Here is a 23,610-nt window from a genome sequence, read left to right on the forward strand (position 1 = left end):
TCATATATGCGATAAAATACAAAATTGAATCATTAATTTTTTAAATTGGTATACATATTTTTAAATTAAATTTATATATTGATAAAAAATAGATTAAATAAATAAAATTTGAAATAAATTTTATTTGAACAAATATTTTTTATAAATCAAATTTTTTTTGGATCATTATTATTTTTAATATAATTTGTTTATAAATTATTACAATAAATTATGGATATAAATATTCATTATATTTAAATATATATCTATTAAATTTTTATATATTGTATATAAGTAGAAAATAGAAAAATAAAAAAAGATTCTTTGAACAAAAAAGAAATCTTTAAGGCAAAACAATTGTTTTATTGAATAGACAAATCTATTTATCATATAAAAAAATTTGCATATTTTATTCTATATGAGCAGTTGATGAATCTAACATTTCAACTTCAGAACTAATATCACTGGAATAATTCACAATCACATCTCGGGAATTGCGTTCCACTTTATCAACAGTATTGTCATCAGCTTTGTTAGAATCTTCTCCCCATCCAGAAAATAAATTTACTCTTAATTTATCAATATCTTGATTTGCTGATTCAGCTATATTATTTGTATTTTCTAAAGGTTCTGCATTATCTGTTTCTTGATGTTTATTTGCAGGATATTTATATTTTGGAATATCAATTGGTGCATCTAAAAAATATTGAAAATTATTGAAAATATGTTTGATAAAATATAATAAAAATTAATTATATATATACCACGATATGGAGGTGATTCTTCTATAAGTTGTTCCATAACATAAGTTAACATAGTTGTTGTAAAAGTATCATCTCTTCTAAGTCCAAGAGCTCGATGAAAAGCATCAACAGCTTCTTGTGTATTTCCTATTAATGCATGAATAAAACCCACTGCTGAATAAGTAGATGCATTTAATGGATTTAACATTAATGCCTACAATTATACAGAAATTATAATCAATCATAATTTAAAATAATAATTTTAATAAAAAAATCTTTATTTCAATATTTATTTTTTAACCTGTTGATGATATTCTAAAGCTTCTCCATATTTCTTCATTTTTCTACAAGTATGACCTAAGTTATTTAGGAGTGCCTCCCATTTACTAGGTAGAATAACATCCTTTAGTCCACCTTGAATTCTTTTCATGGCTTCCTTAAATTGCCGTTCAGCAGTTTTGTAACTGTATTCGATGAAATGACAACTCTTGATAAATTAGACAGATTTCCAAAAACCGTGGAAGGGTGGAAGTACACTAATCAGGTTGCAGAGTGAATTTTGAACCTCTCTTTTGCACATTACAATAACTCAATCTCAGGGATAATATTAGAATGCTTATATATCAAAATACTTACTCTAAATTATAAAAAGATATAACTCCCATCTCATGTATAACAAATGGATCATTTGGGGCTATACTCTGAGCTTGTTGGAAAAATTTATCAGCCAATTTAAGATTATTTGTTAAACCACATTCAAGTCCAATATATAAAAGAGGCAAATGACATCCTTTCATTAATTGAGAAGCTTTGAAATAAGCAGCCATTGCTTGATCATGTTCATTTTCTACTGCAAAAGAATGACCATAAGCTAACCAAGCAGGACCAAATAGTCTGTCTAATGCTGTAGCTTTTGCTAAATATCTTCGTGCTGGATCACTTTTTCCTATTATTAAAACAATATAATGTTTCATAAAAAAATTTTTTTAAAATTTTGGTTATATAATAGAATTGTAATTACCTATACTATAATAATAACATCCAACTGCAAACCATGCTAAGGCCATATCTGGATATAAGTCAACTAATTTATGTGCTAAATAAAATAAAGCTGAAAAATAATTCTATAATATACAAAACTCTAATTTATTAATAATTATATTTATTATTAATAATTATTCTGATTTTTATAATTTACCATTAGTCTTTTTTAATTCTACTAAGCAAGCAATATGCACTGGTAAACACGAATTATGATATGGGTCCTTTTTTAATATCCTAAAATTAAAAAGAGATAATATAAAAAAAATATGTAAATTAAAAAATATATAAAATATATTATATATGAAATATATATTTAATTATATATAAATTTTTTTATTGAAAAATTACCTTTCTGTAAGTGAAAAACACTTTTGATAATCACAATTATAATATAGTCTTTCTGCTTCTGTAACTTCCATATCCAAATTACCTAATAACCTGTCTGTGACAAGAACTCCCATAACACTACAAGTTGCTAGCACTTGTTTTTTGTATGGTTCTTGATATTTCTTCAATTTACTTTCATATAATAGTCGTAAGAACTCTGCTTCAGCTTCTGTGCATTGTTCACCAAAAGGTAGGGATTCCAAAAGTTCTTTCTCTATTAAAATTATATCATAAGATTACTTGTGTTTATTTTATATGATGTTTATGAACTGTGTTGCATTTTTATACCTTCAGCAGCTGAGAGCATTTGATTTTGAACTAATGCTTCAAATGCTTGATATGAATATACATCACAATGTAGAGCTTGTTTATAACAATCAGTTGCTATTGCTCTGTTATCCATAGCTTCATGTACTCTTCCTTTCACATATAATATTGAACTTTGTACCTATAATATACAAATTACTTTATATATTTATTATTCTATTATTTTGTATTTACAACATAATTACTTTATAAATTAAATTTAAATTAAATTTAAATAATTTAATTTGTGATTAAAAATAATGTATAAAATAAATAATATTGTATACTAATTATACATTTTTAGGTGCATCTTCTAATATATCTGCTCGATCTCCAAAAGCTGATTGTGTTATATTTGTACATATTTCTGATTCATTAATAACTTGTAAAGCTTCATTATATTCTTTTGCTTCTAAAAGACTTCTTACTGTTAAATAGTGACACATTACATCTGTCTATAAAATAACATTTATAAAATAAGTATTCTAAGTCAATAAACTACAATATTGTAATATTATTAAAATATTTTATAATTAAATTTTACCTTTTCTAACCCACGACGTCTGATAAGATGAGCAGCTCTATGATACTGTTTCATTAGATACATACAATGTGCTAATGTACATACATCTTTAGGATCTTCATTACTTAATGAAACAACTTTATCTGCCCAAAATAAAGCGGCACTATATAGATGCTGCAAATAAAATAGTAATCAGTTTTCTCTAATAGTTTAAAATAATTAAACAAAGCTTACAAAGCTTAATGAATATTGAAACTTTACCAAATCAATGTACGATTTTATTAATTTTCTACAATTATCTAAGTCAATATTTTTATTGTCTGATAAATTATGCATTTTCTCGCAATCTAAAATACCACTTTGACGCGCCATATTTAATTTAAATTTTAGAGGTTAGGTATATCCTTCTTATAAGGAAATGTTTATATGCTAAAATACTTATTACTGATATAGTATCGCTTCTTGTATATAAAATTTTTATTATATTATTTTAATTAAATTTCAATTTTATTTAAAATTATATAAGTAATTATATAAAGTTGTCATAACTTTTTAATAATATTATTGGTCAAAAATATAGAGAAAATACACATAGCGCTATATAAGAAAATATCATTTTGTTTCAAAAATTTGCCGCATGCAGCACTGCAGCATATAGTCAAGAATTTTGGATCTTCTTTCCTTACTTCAAAAATTATATAAACAAGGTTAGTAGAGTTAGAAGATGGCAAGAAACGAATAAATCGCGTGCTAATGCAAACGAAGTTAATCAAGCATTATTCGCGACGACCGTGTAACTCTCGGTATTGTCGACGTCCTCGAGATTTCGGTGACGATATATTATTTCGCTTAATGATAATGTGAAAAACCAGAATAAAACTTAAAGAAGGGTAAGAGTTCGGCAAACGGAACAGCCAAAAACTCTTGCAGGCGATGTCAAACATGCGGCGACGAATATTACAAGGAAGTCTACCAAATCGACGGTATATTTCGGCTAAGATTTGTCAGTGAAACTAGTGCCAATGAGTGTGAATATATGGCGGCGCGAGTATTTTTACTGAGCATCTTGTTTACAGAAGTGCTAAAGCCCGCTTATGCCGCAGGTGCATCTCCCTCTTTTCTTCCTATCTAATCTGTTTATATTCTTTAAACTGATATATACTAAACCATGCGTTAACGTCTTTTCTTTTGTATTCTTATCAATGATTAGAATTTCGATATTTCTTTTTTTATGAAGCATATATTATTTGTTAAAATAAGAATATTTGAATGTTTAAATACTTAATGTTAAAAAAACAATTATGTATTTTCTAAGTATTTTGTAGTATGTTTATATTATTATAATATGCATGAAAATAATTTTTGATGTACATAATTTTTAAAATGATTAAATATTTAATTAGTAAAATGGTAATTTAATTATGACAAAAAATTTATTTTATCTTAACATGTAAATTAATATAATTTTGTAGAAATACAGTTTGATTATACATAATGATTATAATTATGATATGAATATAATTTTTGAATATATTTCTTAATTATATTATTTAAAAAGTTATAAGAATTTAAAACATATTTTAACATATTTTTAACATATAATTTTAAATATATTTTATATTTAGGTGTTAAAGAAATTGGAATTGGTTTGCATAATAAAAACGTGTCAAAATCAGAAGGCTTCAATATTAATCCAACCAAAGGTTCTGGTATAACATTGGAAGTTCAACCTAGTGGTCATGTGATATTAGGGAAAAAAGGAATTACACTCACTTGTATAACTGGATTAAATCAAAATATTTCTTGGTTACACAATGGAATATCAGCACCACCATGTGGTATTACACGTTGTACTCTTCTCAAAAATGGTTCTCTTCATTTACATAAGGTATAAAAACATTGAAAGATATTATTATATTATTATTATATTATTTAATATTATTTTAAAATTAAATCAATTATTACCTATTTTATTATTGTGATAGATGGTGCAGAAATTTAAAGAAAAAAACATTACTACAATTAATTTTAGAGATTATTATAAAGATGAGTACCGTTGTGTAGCACATACTAATTTTGGACTTTTAAGATCATCACCTACATTTATTCAAATCGCAGGTAAGTTTCCTATTTAATATATTGCTATTAAACTTTAAAAATTTATAACTAATATTACAATATATAATTATATATTTTGTTTAGAATTTGCTTACATATTTAAAGAGTCTCCAGAAAATATAACTGTACAAGAAGGTGAAATTACAAGATTATCTTGTTTAATAGATAGTGTTCCTTTTCCTAATATCACATGGCAGCATAATGAAAAAATATTATTGCCCAATCAGAGTAATTTAAAGTAAGTAATTCTTTGACAGAAATTAATAATTCAATATTTTATTATAATTAAAATTTTTATATTTTAGTAATAAGTATATAATGGTACCACCAGGTGTTCTGTACATAAAAGCAACGAAGTTATCAGATGCTGGTATATATAGGTATGTACATATATTATATTAATAAGTAATAATAATAAAATACACTTATTTATATAAATCATAAAGCATTTCATACAATAAAATTATAAAAAAAAAATGATGAATTATTTATATTTTTAGATGCATAGTAAATAATGAATTCCTAAAAAAAACTAAAAAAAGTAAAGAAGCAAAATTAACTGTTATTTCACAACCTGAGGGTAATGGGTCGTATATACCACCATTGTTATTCCCACAAATTTCATACAATCATTGGTTATTAAATGGATCAAATCTTAGTTTAGCATGTGCTGCATCTGGATACCCACCACCAATTATAATGTGGTCATTTATTCCTCGCTATATTGGTATTTTAAATATATATATTAATAATATTAGTAGTCTTATAATGATATTTATAATACAAATACAATAAATAAAGATTTATTTATATATTATATAGATTAAAATTTTTTTTTTAAATTTTAGCCAATCATAATATTGCACAACCTCGCATTTTGCTTAATTCTAGTATTGGTATTAGTATATTATCACTAGTAAATGTGAGTGTATCTGATGCAGGAGTTTATATATGTTCTGTAAAAAATTTTATTACAAATAATGTGGAGATTCAAGTAAGTAATATTCAAGATTATTATTACATATAATCATTTTAAAAATACATTACAAAATATAAAAAATATATAATATAATATATATATCTTTATGCACACACACATATACAAAATATTTCAGAATGTAACAGTGAATATATTAATACCACCATCATTTGTAAAAATACCTACAAATCAAATATGTCCAAATGGAAGAACTGCAAGATTTGAATGTCAAGCACAAGGTGTACCTGTGCCTAAAATATATTGGTTAAAAGATTCATTAAATATCACAATCAATGGTATATAATTAATTATTTGTTATAATATTTATTTATATTTATACATAAAATATAAAATATATAGTAAATATTTTTATAGGACGTAGAACTATATATATAAAAGAATCTAATAAAATGGAATTAGCAATATCGGCAACAGTTCCATCTGATGCTGGTATTTATCAATGTGTTGCTGTAAATTCAGCAGGAGAAATTTGGGCCGCAGGTCGGCTTCAAGTAAATACATCTCGTAATAGCCCTGCTGCACCTACCTCTTTAAAATGTCGTGCTCTATCACCAGTTAAAATTTTTATTTCCTGGGTACCACCAAAGTCTCTATCACATAGCAGTATTAAAGCTTATACCGTCCATTATAGTCCCGTAGGTAAGTTTCTTAACCGAAGTAAAAATATTATACATATAATGAATAATTAAAAATACTATAACATTTTTTAACATTTTATATATTATCATAAAGAAGGAGGTAAAGAAGAAGTTTCTCCGCCTGAACCGGGTAATTCTACATCAGTAGAAGTGACAAAACTTCTTGAACCATATACTAATTATTCCTTCTATATAAGAGTGTGGAACAATTATGGTCCTAGTGATCAATCAGCCACCATTTTGTGTTCTACAGCCCCAAGTGGTACATTATTTTTTAATATTATAGTAAATAATTACAAAAAAGAATTAAAAAATATAAGTTTTATTTTCCATTCAGTTCCTAAAGGTGCACCAAAAGTAAATGTGAATATACTTAGTAGTACAAAGTTAAATATATCATGGGAGCCATTAACTAAAAAGGAGTCTCGTGGTATTGTGGTAGAATATAAATTACAGTTTAGATTGCATGAACATCCATCATCTCGGGTTTTTTATTTATCCGCTAACAATAAATCCTATATACTTTCTGGTATGCATAAATATATATAAATTATTCTCTTTTATATAATCATTAAATTTTTCTTTTCTGTTTTATTTTGAAATTAATTATTCATATTTTTAAAGATTTAAAACCTGGAGCACAGTATGATTTAAGAGTATTAGCCAGAACAAAACAAGGTTGGCCTAATGTGACTGAATCACAATTAAAGTGGACTACTGTTACTATGCCACCTGCTGAATCTAATCAATTTATTATCAAAAATATTGTGGATGTACAAGTATTAATAGTAAATACTTCAATTGTGAAGGTTAATATACAAATTTTTTTTATTATATTTTATTTTAAAAAAATATTTAAATTATTATATTACTAATGTTAAAATAATTTTTATCATATCAGGTGAAATGGAAAATAAATGTTAATGAAAATGATAAAATTGAATCGAAATTTGATCTTTGGCAAATTTATTGTGAAAATCAAAGTGGACATAAATTAGAAAATATTTTTTTACCGCAAAATGTTACCGAATATGTATTTACTAATCTTAGTAAGTACTAAACATGATATATCTTTTATTTTTAAAAAATTATATATTTATTGTAAAAATTATATATTGTATTGTGAAATTTTTAAAAATTTTCTATGAATCTTTTTGTTTAGATGTAAATGTTTCTTTTACAATGGGTTTATGTATGATAAGTTCTGGTAAAGCAACAGGCTGTTTAACAAAACAAATAGAAACTAGTACAAGTAAGAATATTATATTAATAATTTTGCTTATCATTATGATAAATATTAATTTTATATATTATTTTTATTTATTGATTAGATAATGTACCAATGGCCTTGGAAGCAATTCCTGTTTCATCTACTTCTATAAATGTGACATGGTCTCTAAATGGTGTGCATGAAATAAATTCTTTCGAATTATGTTATCATGCAATTCATGCAGCAAATTCAGATAATCCTAAGTGTTCTATATTGTATGTAATAAGTTGATTTTTTCATTATAATTTAAATTAATCTTTTAAAATTAAATTATTTTTAATATATTTTTTATAGGAACGATACAAAAGCAAATGTGGATAAACTAAAACCATTTACATTATATCAATTTAAAGTAAGGGCCATTCAAAATAATACAAACCAAAGCAATTTTTATAGTGAGTCTGTAGAATGCTATACAAATGAAGATAGTAAGTGAAATAAATATCATATTTATTTATAAAATCATTAAATAAGTAACATTATAGTAATTTTTAATTCATATAATAATTTTTAAAAAAATTCATTTCAGTCCCTGGCAAAGTAGAAGGAGTACAATGGTTTTTAATAAATAATACAAAAATACGAATTGCATGGAAGGAACCAAGTAATATAAATGGTATTATACAAAATTATTTCATTATATATACCATGGACTTAATGGATTCAGTTAAATCATGGAGAAATGTGACAGTACCTGGTAATAAAACTTCGACAACTTTACCTGGATTAATTCCGGGGAAACGATATTTTGTTATGGTACAGGCTATGACAAAAGCTGGTTATGGTAAATTATCAGATCCTATAATAATTCTTACTGGTGGTTCATCAAATCCACCAAATCCACAAAAACCATCACAAAATATAAGATCTGATCAAAGTCTTGGTGAGTAAATTTATTTATTTAGACAAAAAACATTTTTAAACATCGGAAAAGTAACAATCTGCTAAATCGGAAGAATATGAGGGATGTGAGAGATGTTTATTCTTCTTTATTATTCTTTAATTTTTTCATCATACTGTTAATTACAAAAGTTACAAAAATTAATATTGTAAAAATAATTAATGTAGAAAATAATCAATTCACTGGATTAATTTCTATTGAATAGAACATTAATCTCTAAAACTGAATTTTGTTTTAAAATTTGTCATCATCTATCAATTAGAAGTTTCAAAAAATTAAAAGTAACAAAATAAAAAAAGAGTAGAATTTTTCTTTACTAATATTTCATTCTTATCCATTATTTCATATTTATTTATTTTTAGGTGTAATTCTTGGTGTAAGCATAAGTATTGGATTTATTAAAATCTGTCTATGCAGTATATATTGTCGAAAAAAATGTGAAAATGCTCGTATTTTAAGAGAAACAGCACAATCTACAAAAAATCGTACTTCAGTACGAAATAGATGTTGTACAGATCAAATGTCTACATCAGTAAGTCAACAGATAAATAGTAGAGTGGTACCTAATGAAATTGAACTTGCTGTTCTTTGTCCCACATCTCCAATTACTAATCCTCATTTAGATACTAAAGTATGTAAAATTGTATTTGTAATACATATAATATAGTATTAAATTTAAATAAAAAATGTAAAAAAAACATACATTATTATAGGGTGGAAAATCTAATGGTATTCTTGAGTCTTGCGTAAAAGAACCTTTATTACCATCATGGGAAATAAATGGTGAACCAAAAGATATTCATACAACAAAAAATTCTCAGGTATTTTAGTGAGGTATTTTAAATAATACAAAATTATTATAATATATAAAACTAATATATTTTTTAAAATATAGTACAAAATAATGGACAATGTTGTCTTGGGTGAACAAAAGCAGGATCAAGAACAAGATTTAGATGGCACGCAACTCACAATGGTCAATTGTACTTTAAAAAGTAGTAATAGCAGCTTAAATAATAATTCTGGTTGTCCAGATGGAGATACATCTTTATCAAAATCTATGTGTATATCTGTTCCGATGCTTGGACCAAATGGATGAAAAAAAACATTAGGCAATATAATTGCGTGTTCATGTTTTCCACCTATGCTCCCGTGCTACAGGTAGGATGTAAAAATTTTCATGCAACTTGAATTATTTGATTAAAAAATATGAATATATACAAATGAAAAAATGTACATACAAATGTATGTATGAATTACAAGAACAAAATTCTTAATGAAGCAATGCAAGTTACTATATTTTACAAGTTTAATATAGCATAACTTGTAAATAAAAATACTAATGCATCCAGATTATTGTAAATAATAATAGTTTAAAAGTGCATTGAATCTTTTAACTATTATCTTGTATATAATGTTTCAAAGCAAGTTAGTAATATTGACAACACAGTATTTCTATATTAACAGTTTGAAAAGAAAAAATCTAATAATTTTTAGATTTGATTTTGTATAAAATAATACCATGGCACAGATATGCTAATGATACTTAATAATATTCATTATATAACTTGCTCATATATCTATTGAGATGATATTTATTAAAAAAAAAAAAAAAAAAAAAAAAAAAAAAAAAAAAATGTAAAATTGGAAATCAAGCAAATGGAATAATATCAAAATTCTTGATATATTAACACATGGGATATCTATTAATTATAAATATGTTCATAAAATATCATGTTTTGAATATTAGTAAAAGACATAAACAATACATTCCTTAAACTAGAAAACAAAATTATTATCTAAATACGGGTATGGCCTAATCTATTTCACGATATATATTGCTTTTTAAAAAAGCAATATAGTACTGATCATTCCAAAATTTTAAATTTTCTATTAACTATATCTAAATTAACAAAAAATTCTTAGGTTTTAAGAAATTAAGAAAAATACTAATCAGATTTTATGTATGAAAAATATAGTCTTAAGTTTTTTCTTTTATTACAAATAATCTAATTATATATGTAGCATTACAAATCTTGGTAAATATTTATTCTATTAAAAAAAATAAGATATCAAACATTTTTAAAAAAAGTAATTGAAATGTCCATATTAATTTAATAGAATCTTTTTTATACTAAATATTAATAATTGTAGTATATGCTATTAAAAATTATAAGAACAGGAAAAAATAAAATTTTTTTAATATATATAAAAAATATTTAAAAAATAAAACAATTCAAATCATTCAAATATTAATGTAATTAAAAATATATAATATTATATATTTTTTCCTGTTCACATAATAAAGATAAGTCTTTTATGTTGTACAAGACATTTAAAGTTAACTACATCATACAAAGCAAAAAGTAAAAATGAAAGAAAACTATAAATACATATTCCAGACTGGTGCATGTTACCATGACAGAAAAACCCACAACACAGTACCTGATAGTATAAGCTATATCTTTTAGAGTGAGACGTAGATATGTCATGTTATTATTATTGTGTACCTCCATTAATTGTTATTTATTACATTTTACATTCAGTACTATTTTAAATGATCATATTACACTGAATTTATGCAATAATATAGTCATTACAAGCACAGTATGAAATCATGTAAAAATAGAATTAATTCAAGCTGCACATGCTAGAGATTTTATCATATATTTATTATGCAGAGTTTTACATTTTTGTACAAAATAATTTGTTAAACATATAATTTAAAATCATTTTCAATTCTGCTTTGTGTTGAAATGATGTTGCTATGAATAGAGATTTTTTATATTATATATCTGAACTTTTTTAAATTTAATTCATAATTTATTTTTATGAAAACTCAGTAAAATTGTTAAAAAATTTTACAAGATCTGATTACAGTTTCATGAAACATAACTTTATTTGAACACCATTTATGAATTTGTTATATATTCTATAATCACAATTATTCTAGAATCTCAATTTTATTAACATAAATTATTTTAGCTATTTATTCTTGACAAATTATGTTGTTATGAAACATAGATACATTTCACTGATAGAATGCTTGTTTTGTGATTTTTATTTAAATGATTTGTTTTCCATTTGTTATCATATTTAACACAACTTGTTACATTTTATGTTATTCACATATAGTAGTATACTTTTATATTTGTTGAAAGTATTCATATGTTAGAGTTAAATAAAAAACGAGAATTGATATATAATTATAGGCAACTAGTAACTGATCGCTCATGAATTTGTTTTCTTTTTTGCATTGATTTTTAAAATATTTTTTGCACTGTATGTATATGTTAATTATTAAGCTTGTACAATTTTCTAATATTAATGAAATTTAAATTATGAATATTGTAAAGAAAATGGTATTATTTTTAAGGAAAAAAAAATAACAGATAAAAAAAATTAATAAAGAAAAAAAAATATAATGATTAATATGGCGACAAAATATTCGATGGTAAATGTTACATCTGTGTCACTTTAAAAAATATTTTAGTTTTATTGTACACAAATCTTAATCAATGTATTATAAAGTATTTTTATTTTTTAGCAGCATAATGTACTGTATTTGTTAAGCGCGATATTGTTTTATTTGCTATGAACGTAATTTTCTTTATGCAAATCTTATTTATATTAATTCGTACCTTATATAAAAAGTTTCCAGTTTATAAGACATTCACTAAATTTAAAATGAATTGAAACATATTGGTGTTAAATTGGTATGATAATATTTATAACTAATTGTATAAAGAGAGAAAAGAAAGATGTGATAAGTTTTAAAGTTTATAAAAAAAAATAGAGTCGCCGTGCTGTTATCTAAGCATTTTATTATCAAAAGATGAATTACAGTATTGAAGTACAAAGCAATAAACACTGTTATTTTTAGACTACAGATAGTGAAAGACAAGTATTGTAAATGTTACATTTAGAATATAACGATTTATATTTGAAAAAATATTTTGAAATTGAGGCTATTTTGATTACAAATTTTTTAAAAACTATTTGTTTGTCTTATAAATTATTGTATACGTTGATTTAGAAATATTATAATTTATTTCTTTATTATATTATTCTAGCGATATTTTGTTTAAGTACATAACATATTGTTACTCATGTACTATGTTTATCATTTATGCATAAAATTTCTTCATTCAAACTTGTACCTTTACTAAATAATAAGAAAAATAGTATTATTTCATTTCATTTGCAATAATTTTTTATTAAATATCAATCTAATAGTATTGGCTATACATAGATAAAATATTAATTATATTGTACGGCGACTCTAGTCAAGTAAATATACCTCTATAACTGCCACCCTATACAGGGTAGATATTTTACATTACTTAATTTTAACTTAACCTCAGTACCTATTACACAGCACTATGATTTTAGTTTACACAATTTACCTCAAAAAATTTATTGTCTCATTCAATGAGTAGATATAGCCAAGACATTATACTTTATTTTATATAAGACATATATGAAAAGATAAACTTGGTAAAAAAATGAAATATGTATTAATATCGTTAATTATAGCAATTATTGTATATTAAGAAAACTTTAATTTATTTTTTCACAAACCTTTATCATTTTTTTTATTAAAACCTATATGATTATTCTATTATTGTAATTATACTGATTTTTTAGGGTGCAGTTACTTTGTATATATTTTTATTATGATTATGTGTATATATATATATATATATATATTATTCAGAAAATATTAAAATTATATATTTTAATATATTATGTATAATAAATTACAAATTATAATCTTATTGTTTAAAGTATTAAAACGATACACAAAATATTTAATGATATTGTTGATTTTCAGTATCTTGTTATAATCAATGATTGAAATAAAAGTAAGATAGTGTATCGTTATTAATTGTATTAAAACATGTAAAAAACAATATTCTTCTGAAAAATATTCATTTGTAAATAATTGCAAAGGTATAAGAAAAAAATAAGTGAATAAATGCATAAATGAATAACTTTATTATTAAAAAATTAATAACAATTATTTTAGAAGAGTATTACTCTTAATTTTATTTTGGCTATTATTGCTATTTTATTATAATATTTTATGCAAAAATTAAGTTTACTTTTATATAATTTTCTTCATTTTCTTATTTTTATTAATTTTCTTATTTGGCATTTTTGAAATATTTTCTAACTTAATTAATATTATTTGTACTTGATTTAATACATTATATAATTTGATATAATATTTTAAATTTATATAACCACAAAAGCAGTCAATTTACTTGGAATAAAAAGATTTCTAAGTTATTCTGAATCAATAGCTTTTGGAAGATATACATTAAATGGAATGCAATGGATATAAAAACACAATTCGCATTTCTACAGATTTCATTAATTGTTTAACAGTTTTATTTATTCTTCCAGTCTTAAAAATTTAGTATAAAAAGCATTTTGGCGATATACATAATTCTCTAAAATATTTATCCAAATAATGTTATGTGCTATAATATATTATATTTAGGCATGTAAATATCTAGTTTTACGTTCATTCTTCATTATTCTTTAATTTCAAGTTATTTGTAATGTCGAAACTTGACTAGCAATTCTACAATGCAAAAATTTCATACCTCAAACTATAATAAAATTAAGTACATTAAATCCTAGTTTATCACATTCGCAATAGGCTTACATGAAATCTTCATATTCCATTATTTTATAAACATGACTAACAATATTTGTTAGCTGGTAAAATACGAGTAATGTATATAACATACAATATGCAAATACAAAGTATGCAATTTGCATAGATTACTAGGCACAAGGTGAAACGCTCCAAAAATTATTTCATAAAAATTATTTCATAAAAATTATTGTAAGCTTTCTCAATATTTGATCTTGGCAGTCTGTAATATTAAAATTTATAGAACCAAAGAATGTGGAAATATTTTCATGTTTACGTAATCATCAAGAACCTATAAATAATTAATAAATAATTAAAATATTTAATAAAAACAATAGTAAAGAAATTATATTGTTTTAATTACATAAATAATTATTAACCTCTTTCAAAGCATCTTTTGTGAGTTTTGGATAAAGATAAGTAAATCCAATACTCAATAATTTTCCTGTTTGCAGATATAGATGTTTATTATAAAGAAGCTCTTGATCTATATATGGAGACAAGGGACTATTTTCCACTCCATCTTTATTGCAAGCTTCTGCCCAAGGTCCCATATGTTTGTCATTTACTTCTTCAACAACAGAACTCATATCTGTCTAAAATACATATAAACAAAAATAATTTTAAATTACATTAAAATCTAAAATATTTCCATTTTAAAATATATATAGCAAATATAGTTATTATATGTACATATATATACATATATATGTGCTTTAAAATAGTTAATTCAATTATTGTCTTATTTTAAGTTAAGAAAAAAATAAATATGCGATATGTGCATATATATAATACATATAGAACAATATAAACCTGCATAATAAAATATATACGTAAAGAATAACACAAATAAATATATAAAAAAAAAGAAAAAAATAATAAAAATTTTCTTCCATACTTTAGCTAGGGTGGATAATGCAGTACCCCAATAATCATGATTGATGTTAAATAATTCTGAAACTATAGCACTGATTGATCCTTGAGTTGAATCATCTTCATCAACAACATTGTATGTTTTGCCAATAGTATCTGGGCTATTTACTACATGCCAAATAGCTCTAACTACATCTCTCACATGAACTGTATTCATATGAAGATCTGGTCCCCAAAGTAACTTCATCATTTCTCCTAAATGTTTATAAACAGCTCCTACCACTAAACGTGGTGCTATAAAAAAAATTTTTTATCTTTATATGGAATATTTTATAAAATTATATTTATTGATTTTTAATTTTTTAATAAAAAATACATTATTATTACCTAATCCATTCCTATCACCACAACCATATACAATAGCAGGTCTAAGTATTGTATAGTTCAAATTTGGTATATTTTTTAAATCATTCTCTACTTGTAATTTATATTTTGCAACAAATGTCCATGGCTCTCCAGCTTCTTCTTCTTTAAGAGGATGCTAAAAAATATTAAAACTTGATATTTGTAATAAATTATTTGACACAATAATAATAAAGTTCACATACTTTTTCAGAAGTATTAAAATTACCAGAAGATATTTCTACATAATGATTAACTTGTAATTTCGCAGCTTGTTGAGCACAATTTATACTCAACTTATAAATTCCTTCTTTATATACAGGATCTGTTTGACCACTTTTTGTTTCTCCAGCACAATTAATTACAAAATCAATTGGATTATCAGATAAAAATGCATTTTGACAAGATACTATAAACAAAAAATTCAAAGACTAATTATAATATATTATATATAAAATACATAGTTAATAATTATTGCAATTGTTTCGTCGAAATAAAACTTTTATCGATATTTACATTACCTGCATTGATTAAATTAGCGCTTTTAAATTCAAGCAAAGGATGCTCAAATAATTGTTGATGTTTAGCATTTAACCAAGCGGTTTGCGGTGGTACTTTATCTACGACACGTATAAAAGACACAAGATCGTTATCAAGTAAATATTCTACAAGATTACGACCTATGAAACCACATCCTGTTTCAACGATAAAATTTCTTTTCAGTTATATTATTTATCACTTCCGCTATATACTATCATATAAATTAAAATATTTTTACCTCCTAAAATGATTATTCTTGGTTTTTTATCAGAACCAGATGTTGCCATAATTATTTGTCATTTAAATTTACACCGTTATTTCTTTATAAGTTTTCGTATATTTATGTCAAAATAAAGAAAACGTTAAGCGTTATGATACTTCATAAAAAAAAACTTCAATTGCGATATAGTTATCAAATCACTGTGCCATTCTTCATCTAACCTTAAAAATTTACTGCAATTAAATATGCTCTCACTGTGTTACACCAATATTTCTTGTCAAAATCATCAATACTAAATGTAGTTTTTGATTGTCTTAAGTTAGAGGAAGATAGAATCATGAGGTACCGTTCACTGACAATTCTTGAATGCAATTTAAATACATTCCAAATTGTATATTAGTCACTAATAAACAAAATATAAAGAGCAACTACTAAAAAACGAGATTATGAATGATCGATATATTTAGTCGAGTTCTAAAATTGATCCAAATGCAGTCGATAGAAATATTCTTCTTCTTTATTGACAGAGATTTGATTTAACAATAATTATAAATACTTATTATAAATTTCATTATAAATGTTCTATATATTGTGAATTTAACAATTAAAAATTAAAAAAAAATTATTATATATTATAATATCATCCGTATGTATATATTAAAACTATTATTTTTATATAATAAGATGTAAAAATTTTTTATTTATAATATTTTTTCTGGTTTTTTTCTTAATCTATATTAAATAAAATATTAAAATATGCAAGTATTTTATAACTCAATCAAGTTTTGTAATTAAAAAAATAAAATGTAAAATACAACTCAAGTTTCTATCAACGTCGATGTTCTATTGCCATCTATTAGTTTATGATCTATTTGCTGTGCGTCTGGCATGTAGGATTATAAAATCAGAAGTTCAGTTGATTTTTATCAATTTTTTTAAAATATTACATTTAAAGTATACTTGTATCCATTAAATTTTATCATTCGTTTATTAAAATAATTGTAATAGTTCAAAATCGCACTGGTTAGTGATGAAAAAATGATATAAATTCATGGTGTCTGTGTTCCGACATAAATGTGAGAGAGGAAAGAAAGAGAGATGTGTTGGTGGATGAATTACTACAATTTGCTTAATAGCTAATAGACTCAATTCCTTTTCTTTTTTAATTTATTGCCTTCAATCTTCTTGGCAAACATGGTGCCATAGTATCTGAAAAACCAATACAAATGGATTATGAAAAAAGAACCCAGATGTGACAGCTAAGCGCGAATTCCGGACCTTGCGCATCAAAGTTCGGCGCTTTAATCACATCGTAAACCCGTGCATCTAGACTTTAAAAATATTTCTGGTATGCTTTTACGATCTGTTCACGATGTCCGCATATGCGACGATACTGCCATATCTCATCTTAGGATTGTTAGGTAATTGCACATTCTCTTTTATTTGACAGTTCTATTTGCAAGTTAAAATACGTAATAATACGAAATCTTTCAAAAATTATATCATTTTTTTATCAAATGTATTTTGAATTTTTACTAAAATTGTATAATTGTTTTATAAATCGATATTATATTGTGATATTAATTAAAGGAAATAAAAAAAAGAAAGTATAACAAAAAAGAAAAGGTACGCGTTTTTTTCTAAATTTGCTAAAGAATTCATCTGTAAGACTATTTAATAAACTTATTGAATAGCTTATATTGAAATATTAAAATAATTAAAGTCAAAAAAAAGATTAAAAATGTACATATTTGTAAAAAACAATAAACGAAAACTTTCAATAAATGTATTTTCGATGTATTATTGTTCCTCTGGTGACAAGTATAAAAAGATCGCCACAGTATATTATTATTTAACAATAATGTAAATATAAAATTGATGTTTAATTCTTCTCTCAGATATTAATCTATTGTCATGAGACGTAGATTTAAAGATATAACAGAAAAAGAAAAAAACAATGTATTATAAATATATTTTTCGAAATGCCTAAGATTGGAACCAATTTATGACAAATATTGTCGAAATAATCGACAAAGATTTCGCTGTTCTTGATCTTATTAGAAACGATATATGTATCTCAAAACATCGACTTAGTGATCGGTGTTAATGCGATCGATGTGAAATAAGCATTTTATAATCACTTTAGAAAAAGAATTAGAAATTCTGGAAATGATGAAACTACCTAAGTCTGATATTGTTTGTTGTTGTCTTAATTTTTAATGATACTCTTGGTTGATTGTTTGTTTTTCTGTTTTTACTGCATATGTAATCAAATGTTTTACACTTATATATGTAATTTATTATTCTATATTTATTGAATTGAATCACAAATATCTGATTCAAATATTTTATTTATGTTTTTCTATTATGTAAAAGATATGAAAGATTAAAATTTCATTTCATGAAAATTTTTTGTAAATTTCTATAAATATTTAATAAAACAAGAAAATATCTAAAAATTGAAAGAATTAAAAAGATTATAAAAAAATTTTTATTAATAACAAAATATTATATTTAAGTTTTAAATTAAGAATTATTAAATATTATTTTCAGTTTTTCATATTGATAAAAAAATATTGAAAAAAAAATATATATAAATTAAAATTAAAAGAAAAATAATTTTAGAGTAAAATAATGATGGATAAATTAGATTAGATAAATTAAATATGTTAAAAAAATAAATTATGTGACAATGAATTTAGAAGATTCAATATATGATTAATAAAAAAAATAATATTTTTCTTTAATTAAATATAATAAATGTATGTCCACATATTTTATGAAATTCATTATATAATATTATTAAAATTACTTTCTATAACTGTTTTCTTTTTATAAATATTTTATTACAAATTTTAAGCCTTTTTTTTAATTTTATTGAAAATATAAAAAACTTTATATTTTAGGATTTTCATTAGGACACGATGTCAAAGGTTCTTCAGTTTGTGAATTTTATAATGAAACAATGTGTACAGAATCCCAACAAGAATGTTCAGGAAGAGAAGAATGTGGACCACATGATCCAGGCAAAAGAAATCATTGTTATGTACTATGGCAAATTGATAATGTGACTAAAAAGTCTATAATTAAATTAAAGGTGCAAAAAGAAGAATTGTAGATTTGATAATATTTATTTTTAAGAAGTTCTATTTTTATGATTAAATTATAAATTTCAGGGATGTTTTTTAGATAGTAATGATTGCTATGATAGACCACATTGTATTGAAAATAGTGCAGAAAGAAAAAAAGAATTATTTTTTTGTTGTTGCGATGGTAATATGTGCAATCAGAATTTTACATGGGATCCTCATCCAACTTCTTCTTCTAAACCTATTCAACCTGATATTCATGGTAAATATTCATTTTAAGGATTAAATATTTATTCTATTAATTAAAATATTAAAATTATTTCAGATTCAGAACCTGTTCCAAATACGGAACAACAAATAATAACACTTGTTTTGTCAATATCAATACCAATGCTCTTGCTTGCTATTATTTTGCCATTTTTATACTGGTGTTACCGACGTCGAAAGTCGGGATATTTCAACGAGGTTTGGAAGGCATATGTACAGATCTCTTAATTATTAAATGTTATAAGTCTTTAGTTGCATATTGTATCATAAATTATTCTTATTACATAAATGTCACACAAAATAATTTTTGTAGGTACCAACATTAGAACCTCTTCCATTACCGCAACCATCTCCTAATTTGGGGTTGCGTCCAATACAACTTCTTGAAATAAAAGCTCGAGGTCGTTTTGGAGCTGTTTGGAAAGCACAATTGAAAAACGAAATTGTTGCTGTTAAAGTCTTTCCAATACAGGATAAACAATCCTGGCAAACTGAACAAGAAATTTTCAAACTTGCTCATATGGATCATGAAGATATATTACGTTTTATAGGCGTTGAAAAGAGAGGAGATAATTTACAAGCAGAATTTTGGTTAATTACTTCATATCATGAAAAAGGTTCATTATGTGATTATTTGAAGGCAAATGTTGTTACATGGCCTGAGATGTGTAGAATAGCAGAATCCATGGCAAGGTAATATTTCAATAGAAGTTTAAGAAATATCTTATATACTTCTATTGTGATAAGATTTTTAATTTATTAGAGGCTTGATGCATTTGCATGAAGAAATTCCAGCCAATAAAGCAGATGGCTACAAACCTGCTGTGGCTCATAGAGATTTCAAGTCAAAAAATGTTTTACTTAAAGCTGATATGAGTGCTTGTATAGCAGATTTTGGTTTAGCATTGATATTTCATCCTGGTAAACCTTGTGGAGATACTCATGGACAGGTATATATTAATATTTTAATGTGCATATATATATTAAAATATATAAGATTTATTATTTATAGGTTGGAACAAGAAGATATATGGCCCCAGAAGTTTTAGAAGGAGCAATTAATTTTACAAGGGATTCGTTTTTACGAATTGATATGTATGCTTGTGGATTGGTACTTTGGGAATTAGCTTCACGATGCACTGTGCAAGATGTAAATTATTTACATATATATTTTAGTTCATTAAATATTGCATTATTAATTAAATTGAATTGCATTTTAGGGACCAATAGGTGAATATAGATTACCATTTGAAGATGAAGTGGGTCTTCATCCTACTTTAGAAGATATGCAAGAAAGTGTTGTTCATAAAAAAGAGAGGCCAATCATTTTAGAAACATGGCGTAAACATCCTGTAAATAAATTCCGCNAAGAAATTAATTTTCATAATTTTATGTTATTTTTAAGGGACTTCAATCAATTTGTGATACAATGGAAGAATGTTGGGATCATGATGCTGAAGCACGTCTTTCAGCTTCTTGTGTAATGGAAAGAGTTGCTACATTGAGTAGGACGCTTGTTTTAAATTCGTCGACATTAATACGAGTTGATAATACCAACGAGACTATTACTACTAAGGAATCTAGTATGTAGTTGATTTATGTGTATTATAGTTTTAGTTAAATTGCACAACCATTTTCTGTATCATAATTTTTGCGCATACATTAATGAGGAATGTTTAAATATCATATGATATTTTAATAATTATTTTTTATTTTATTGTTTTTCTCTTTGTTGTTTATGAGGATCTCTTATTATGTTTTAAAATAATTTAAAAAAAAATAAATTTAGTTAATCAAATTATTTTTATGATTTATGATATATTTTATGATAGCTAATAAAATTTTGAATAGAAATATTTTTATTAATTTAAAAATAATTTTGTTAAATTATTGTTATTTATTAAACATAATTATAGTCTCAATATAATATTCATCTTTGGGCTATTTATATACAGAATGTTAATATATTTATAGGACATCTTAAAAAATTTATTTTAGAACAGACAAAAGTTCTTAAAATAAACGAAAGTTAGTATATAAAAATATTTGAAGCTTATTTAAAAGTTATAAAAAGTTTAAGTTCGTATTAAATGAGACGGAGATAGAACTATTTTGTTATCTAAAGAATGAAATAGTTGTCTCACTTCATTTAACGAATATAAAGTGCTTATAATTTAATAAATAAGCTTTAATTAATTATATCAACTTTTGTGTTTTTAGTCTTTAGAATCGACTTTCCAAAGATATTCCACAATAATTAATACTATGCATAAATCATTCATATCATTTAAATTATACAGTTAATATTACTAATAATTACTATTAAATATTATTATTTTTTTATAAATTCAAAGCATTAATAAATCAATTATTCATTAAATTAATTTTTTATTGCATGTTTAAAATTAAGGATTTATGATGAAAAATAGCTTAATTAAACGTTCCTAGATTTTTTATTCTTAAAAATATTTACATTTCATTCATAAATCTCAGTTTATTGAAAAATACAATGCAATTAAAAATATTTTTTTATATATGCAGTATTAATAATGAACATAAATATTGAGATTCTTATTTTTTATTTTTTCTTGAAATAATTATAATTTGTCAAATGATATTATGATGATATTACTATTTTTTTTTTTTTAATTTAAAGCAATCTCATTCCTCATTGATGTTAGCAATCGTGCAATGATTGATCAGAAATAACAAAATGAATTACTAGCCAAGTGGACATTCAATGGATAATTTTTATCCATAAGTCTTATCATATGTGAATTGTTACAAAGATAACTCAACAATTTTATACAAAGTACCTGGTAGAAACAGTCAAGTTAACTAATTGGAAGCCATGAGGAATTTATTAGGACTTTTTTACACGAAATGAGTTACTTTGATTTTTTGCATTTTAAAGCATAAAATATTTAAGATGACTAATTTATTTCGCGAAATAAGATTTTTTCCATGACTTTTTTTTTCTTTTACAATAAAAATGTGAAAAATAAAGATTAATTTATTGACAATATATTGATACCTATTTTAATTAACAAATATAGACTTTCTAAATTTAATAACTTTCATATTAATTAAATTAAAAATGTATAAAATGTATATTATTAAAATGTACTTTGAATAATCAAAATTGATGTTATATATTGTTCATGGATTAAATTTTATTAAGCCAAGTAAAAGTCTTCCTTATATATTTTATTTTCATTATAACACAGAATTTTATCAAGAAAAGTGATTTTTTAATTATTATACATGACCTAACTTTGAACTAAGTCTTGCATCCAGTGTGTATGCATAGATATATGAGGTCTTGAATATATAATTATTATATATTATTTATATAATTGAAAATATCGAATAAAACAACGCATCTTGTATAAATCAATTTTTGACAATGTAATTATATTTGTACAAATTTCTAGAATTTGTATTGTATAAAAAAAATATTTTCACTAGATTCAGTCTTTAATGTTTTAGATTAAATTGTTTTTATATTATAAATTTTGTTTTAATATCTTATAATTTGATAAATTTTAAAAAATTCATGATATTTTAATCATTCATTAATATTTTTAATGATAAATTGCAATTGGACTATTTTTAATAGAATGGTTATTCAAGGTGCACATTTTA

The 23,610-nt window shown here is 23.7% G+C and overlaps 4 protein-coding genes across 10 annotated transcripts; 2 read left to right on the top strand and 2 right to left on the bottom strand.

The window, feature by feature from the left end:
• Nucleotides 1-321: 321 nt before the first annotated feature.
• Nucleotides 322-3,500, bottom strand: LOC122710869 (cell division cycle protein 16 homolog). The gene is made up of 11 exons (XM_043929058.1): nt 3,244-3,500; nt 3,004-3,156; nt 2,756-2,914; nt 2,442-2,601; nt 2,115-2,367; nt 1,921-2,000; nt 1,744-1,833; nt 1,359-1,668; nt 1,024-1,186; nt 744-936; nt 322-675 (listed from the first exon to the last, which is right to left on the bottom strand). The coding sequence occupies exons 1-11, from the start codon at nt 3,352-3,354 to the stop codon at nt 389-391; spliced, it is 1,959 nt and encodes a 652-aa protein (XP_043784993.1). The 5' UTR covers nt 3,355-3,500; the 3' UTR covers nt 322-388.
• Nucleotides 3,501-3,635: 135 nt separating this feature from the next.
• On the top strand, nt 3,636-10,508 carry LOC122710868 (protogenin-like). 3 transcript variants are annotated; one of them, XM_043929057.1, is made up of 20 exons: nt 3,636-4,085; nt 4,608-4,870; nt 4,968-5,100; nt 5,185-5,338; nt 5,406-5,480; nt 5,601-5,827; nt 5,949-6,094; nt 6,216-6,375; nt 6,455-6,739; nt 6,833-7,000; nt 7,076-7,267; nt 7,363-7,547; nt 7,640-7,787; nt 7,901-7,990; nt 8,070-8,223; nt 8,303-8,436; nt 8,538-8,891; nt 9,272-9,441; nt 9,623-9,730; nt 9,805-10,508. In XM_043929057.1, exons 1-20 carry the CDS (start codon nt 4,019-4,021, stop codon nt 10,006-10,008), a joined length of 3,417 nt encoding a protein of 1,138 aa, XP_043784992.1. In that variant the 5' UTR covers nt 3,636-4,018; the 3' UTR covers nt 10,009-10,508. The 3 variants fall into 3 exon arrangements, with proteins under 3 accessions (XP_043784992.1, XP_043784991.1, XP_043784990.1); XM_043929056.1 differs by having other exon boundaries at nt 6,836-7,000; nt 9,272-9,540; nt 9,805-10,507; XM_043929055.1 differs by having other exon boundaries at nt 9,272-9,540; nt 9,805-10,454.
• Nucleotides 10,509-14,285: 3,777 nt separating this feature from the next.
• On the bottom strand, nt 14,286-16,998 carry LOC122710835. 3 transcript variants are annotated; one of them, XM_043928983.1, is made up of 7 exons: nt 16,628-16,998; nt 16,371-16,469; nt 16,056-16,258; nt 15,835-15,988; nt 15,473-15,741; nt 14,955-15,170; nt 14,286-14,866 (listed from the first exon to the last, which is right to left on the bottom strand). In XM_043928983.1, the coding sequence occupies exons 1-7, from the start codon at nt 16,674-16,676 to the stop codon at nt 14,813-14,815; spliced, it is 1,044 nt and encodes a 347-aa protein (XP_043784918.1). In that variant the 5' UTR covers nt 16,677-16,998; the 3' UTR covers nt 14,286-14,812. The 3 variants fall into 3 exon arrangements, with proteins under 3 accessions (XP_043784918.1, XP_043784917.1, XP_043784915.1); XM_043928982.1 differs by having other exon boundaries at nt 14,955-15,166; nt 15,499-15,741; nt 16,371-16,544; XM_043928980.1 differs by having other exon boundaries at nt 16,371-16,544.
• A 502-nt stretch (nt 16,999-17,500) lies between these two features.
• On the top strand, nt 17,501-21,723 carry LOC122710863 (activin receptor type-2A). 3 transcript variants are annotated; one of them, XM_043929039.1, is made up of 9 exons: nt 17,501-18,030; nt 19,516-19,706; nt 19,786-19,960; nt 20,024-20,163; nt 20,279-20,658; nt 20,729-20,915; nt 20,978-21,115; nt 21,186-21,317; nt 21,371-21,721. In XM_043929039.1, exons 1-9 carry the CDS (start codon nt 17,982-17,984, stop codon nt 21,554-21,556), a joined length of 1,578 nt encoding a protein of 525 aa, XP_043784974.1. In that variant the 5' UTR covers nt 17,501-17,981; the 3' UTR covers nt 21,557-21,721. The 3 variants fall into 3 exon arrangements, with proteins under 3 accessions (XP_043784974.1, XP_043784976.1, XP_043784975.1); XM_043929041.1 differs by having other exon boundaries at nt 17,964-18,030; nt 20,024-20,178; nt 21,371-21,723; XM_043929040.1 differs by lacking the exon at nt 17,501-18,030 and having other exon boundaries at nt 19,569-19,706; nt 19,799-19,960; nt 20,024-20,178; nt 21,371-21,722.
• The last annotated feature ends 1,887 nt before the right edge of the window (nt 21,724-23,610 follow it).

Source organism: Apis laboriosa, unplaced genomic scaffold, assembly GCF_014066325.1.
Source record: "Apis laboriosa isolate Shangri-la unplaced genomic scaffold, ASM1406632v1 scaffold158_cov153, whole genome shotgun sequence".
Lineage (NCBI taxonomy): Eukaryota > Metazoa > Arthropoda > Insecta > Hymenoptera > Apidae > Apis > Apis laboriosa.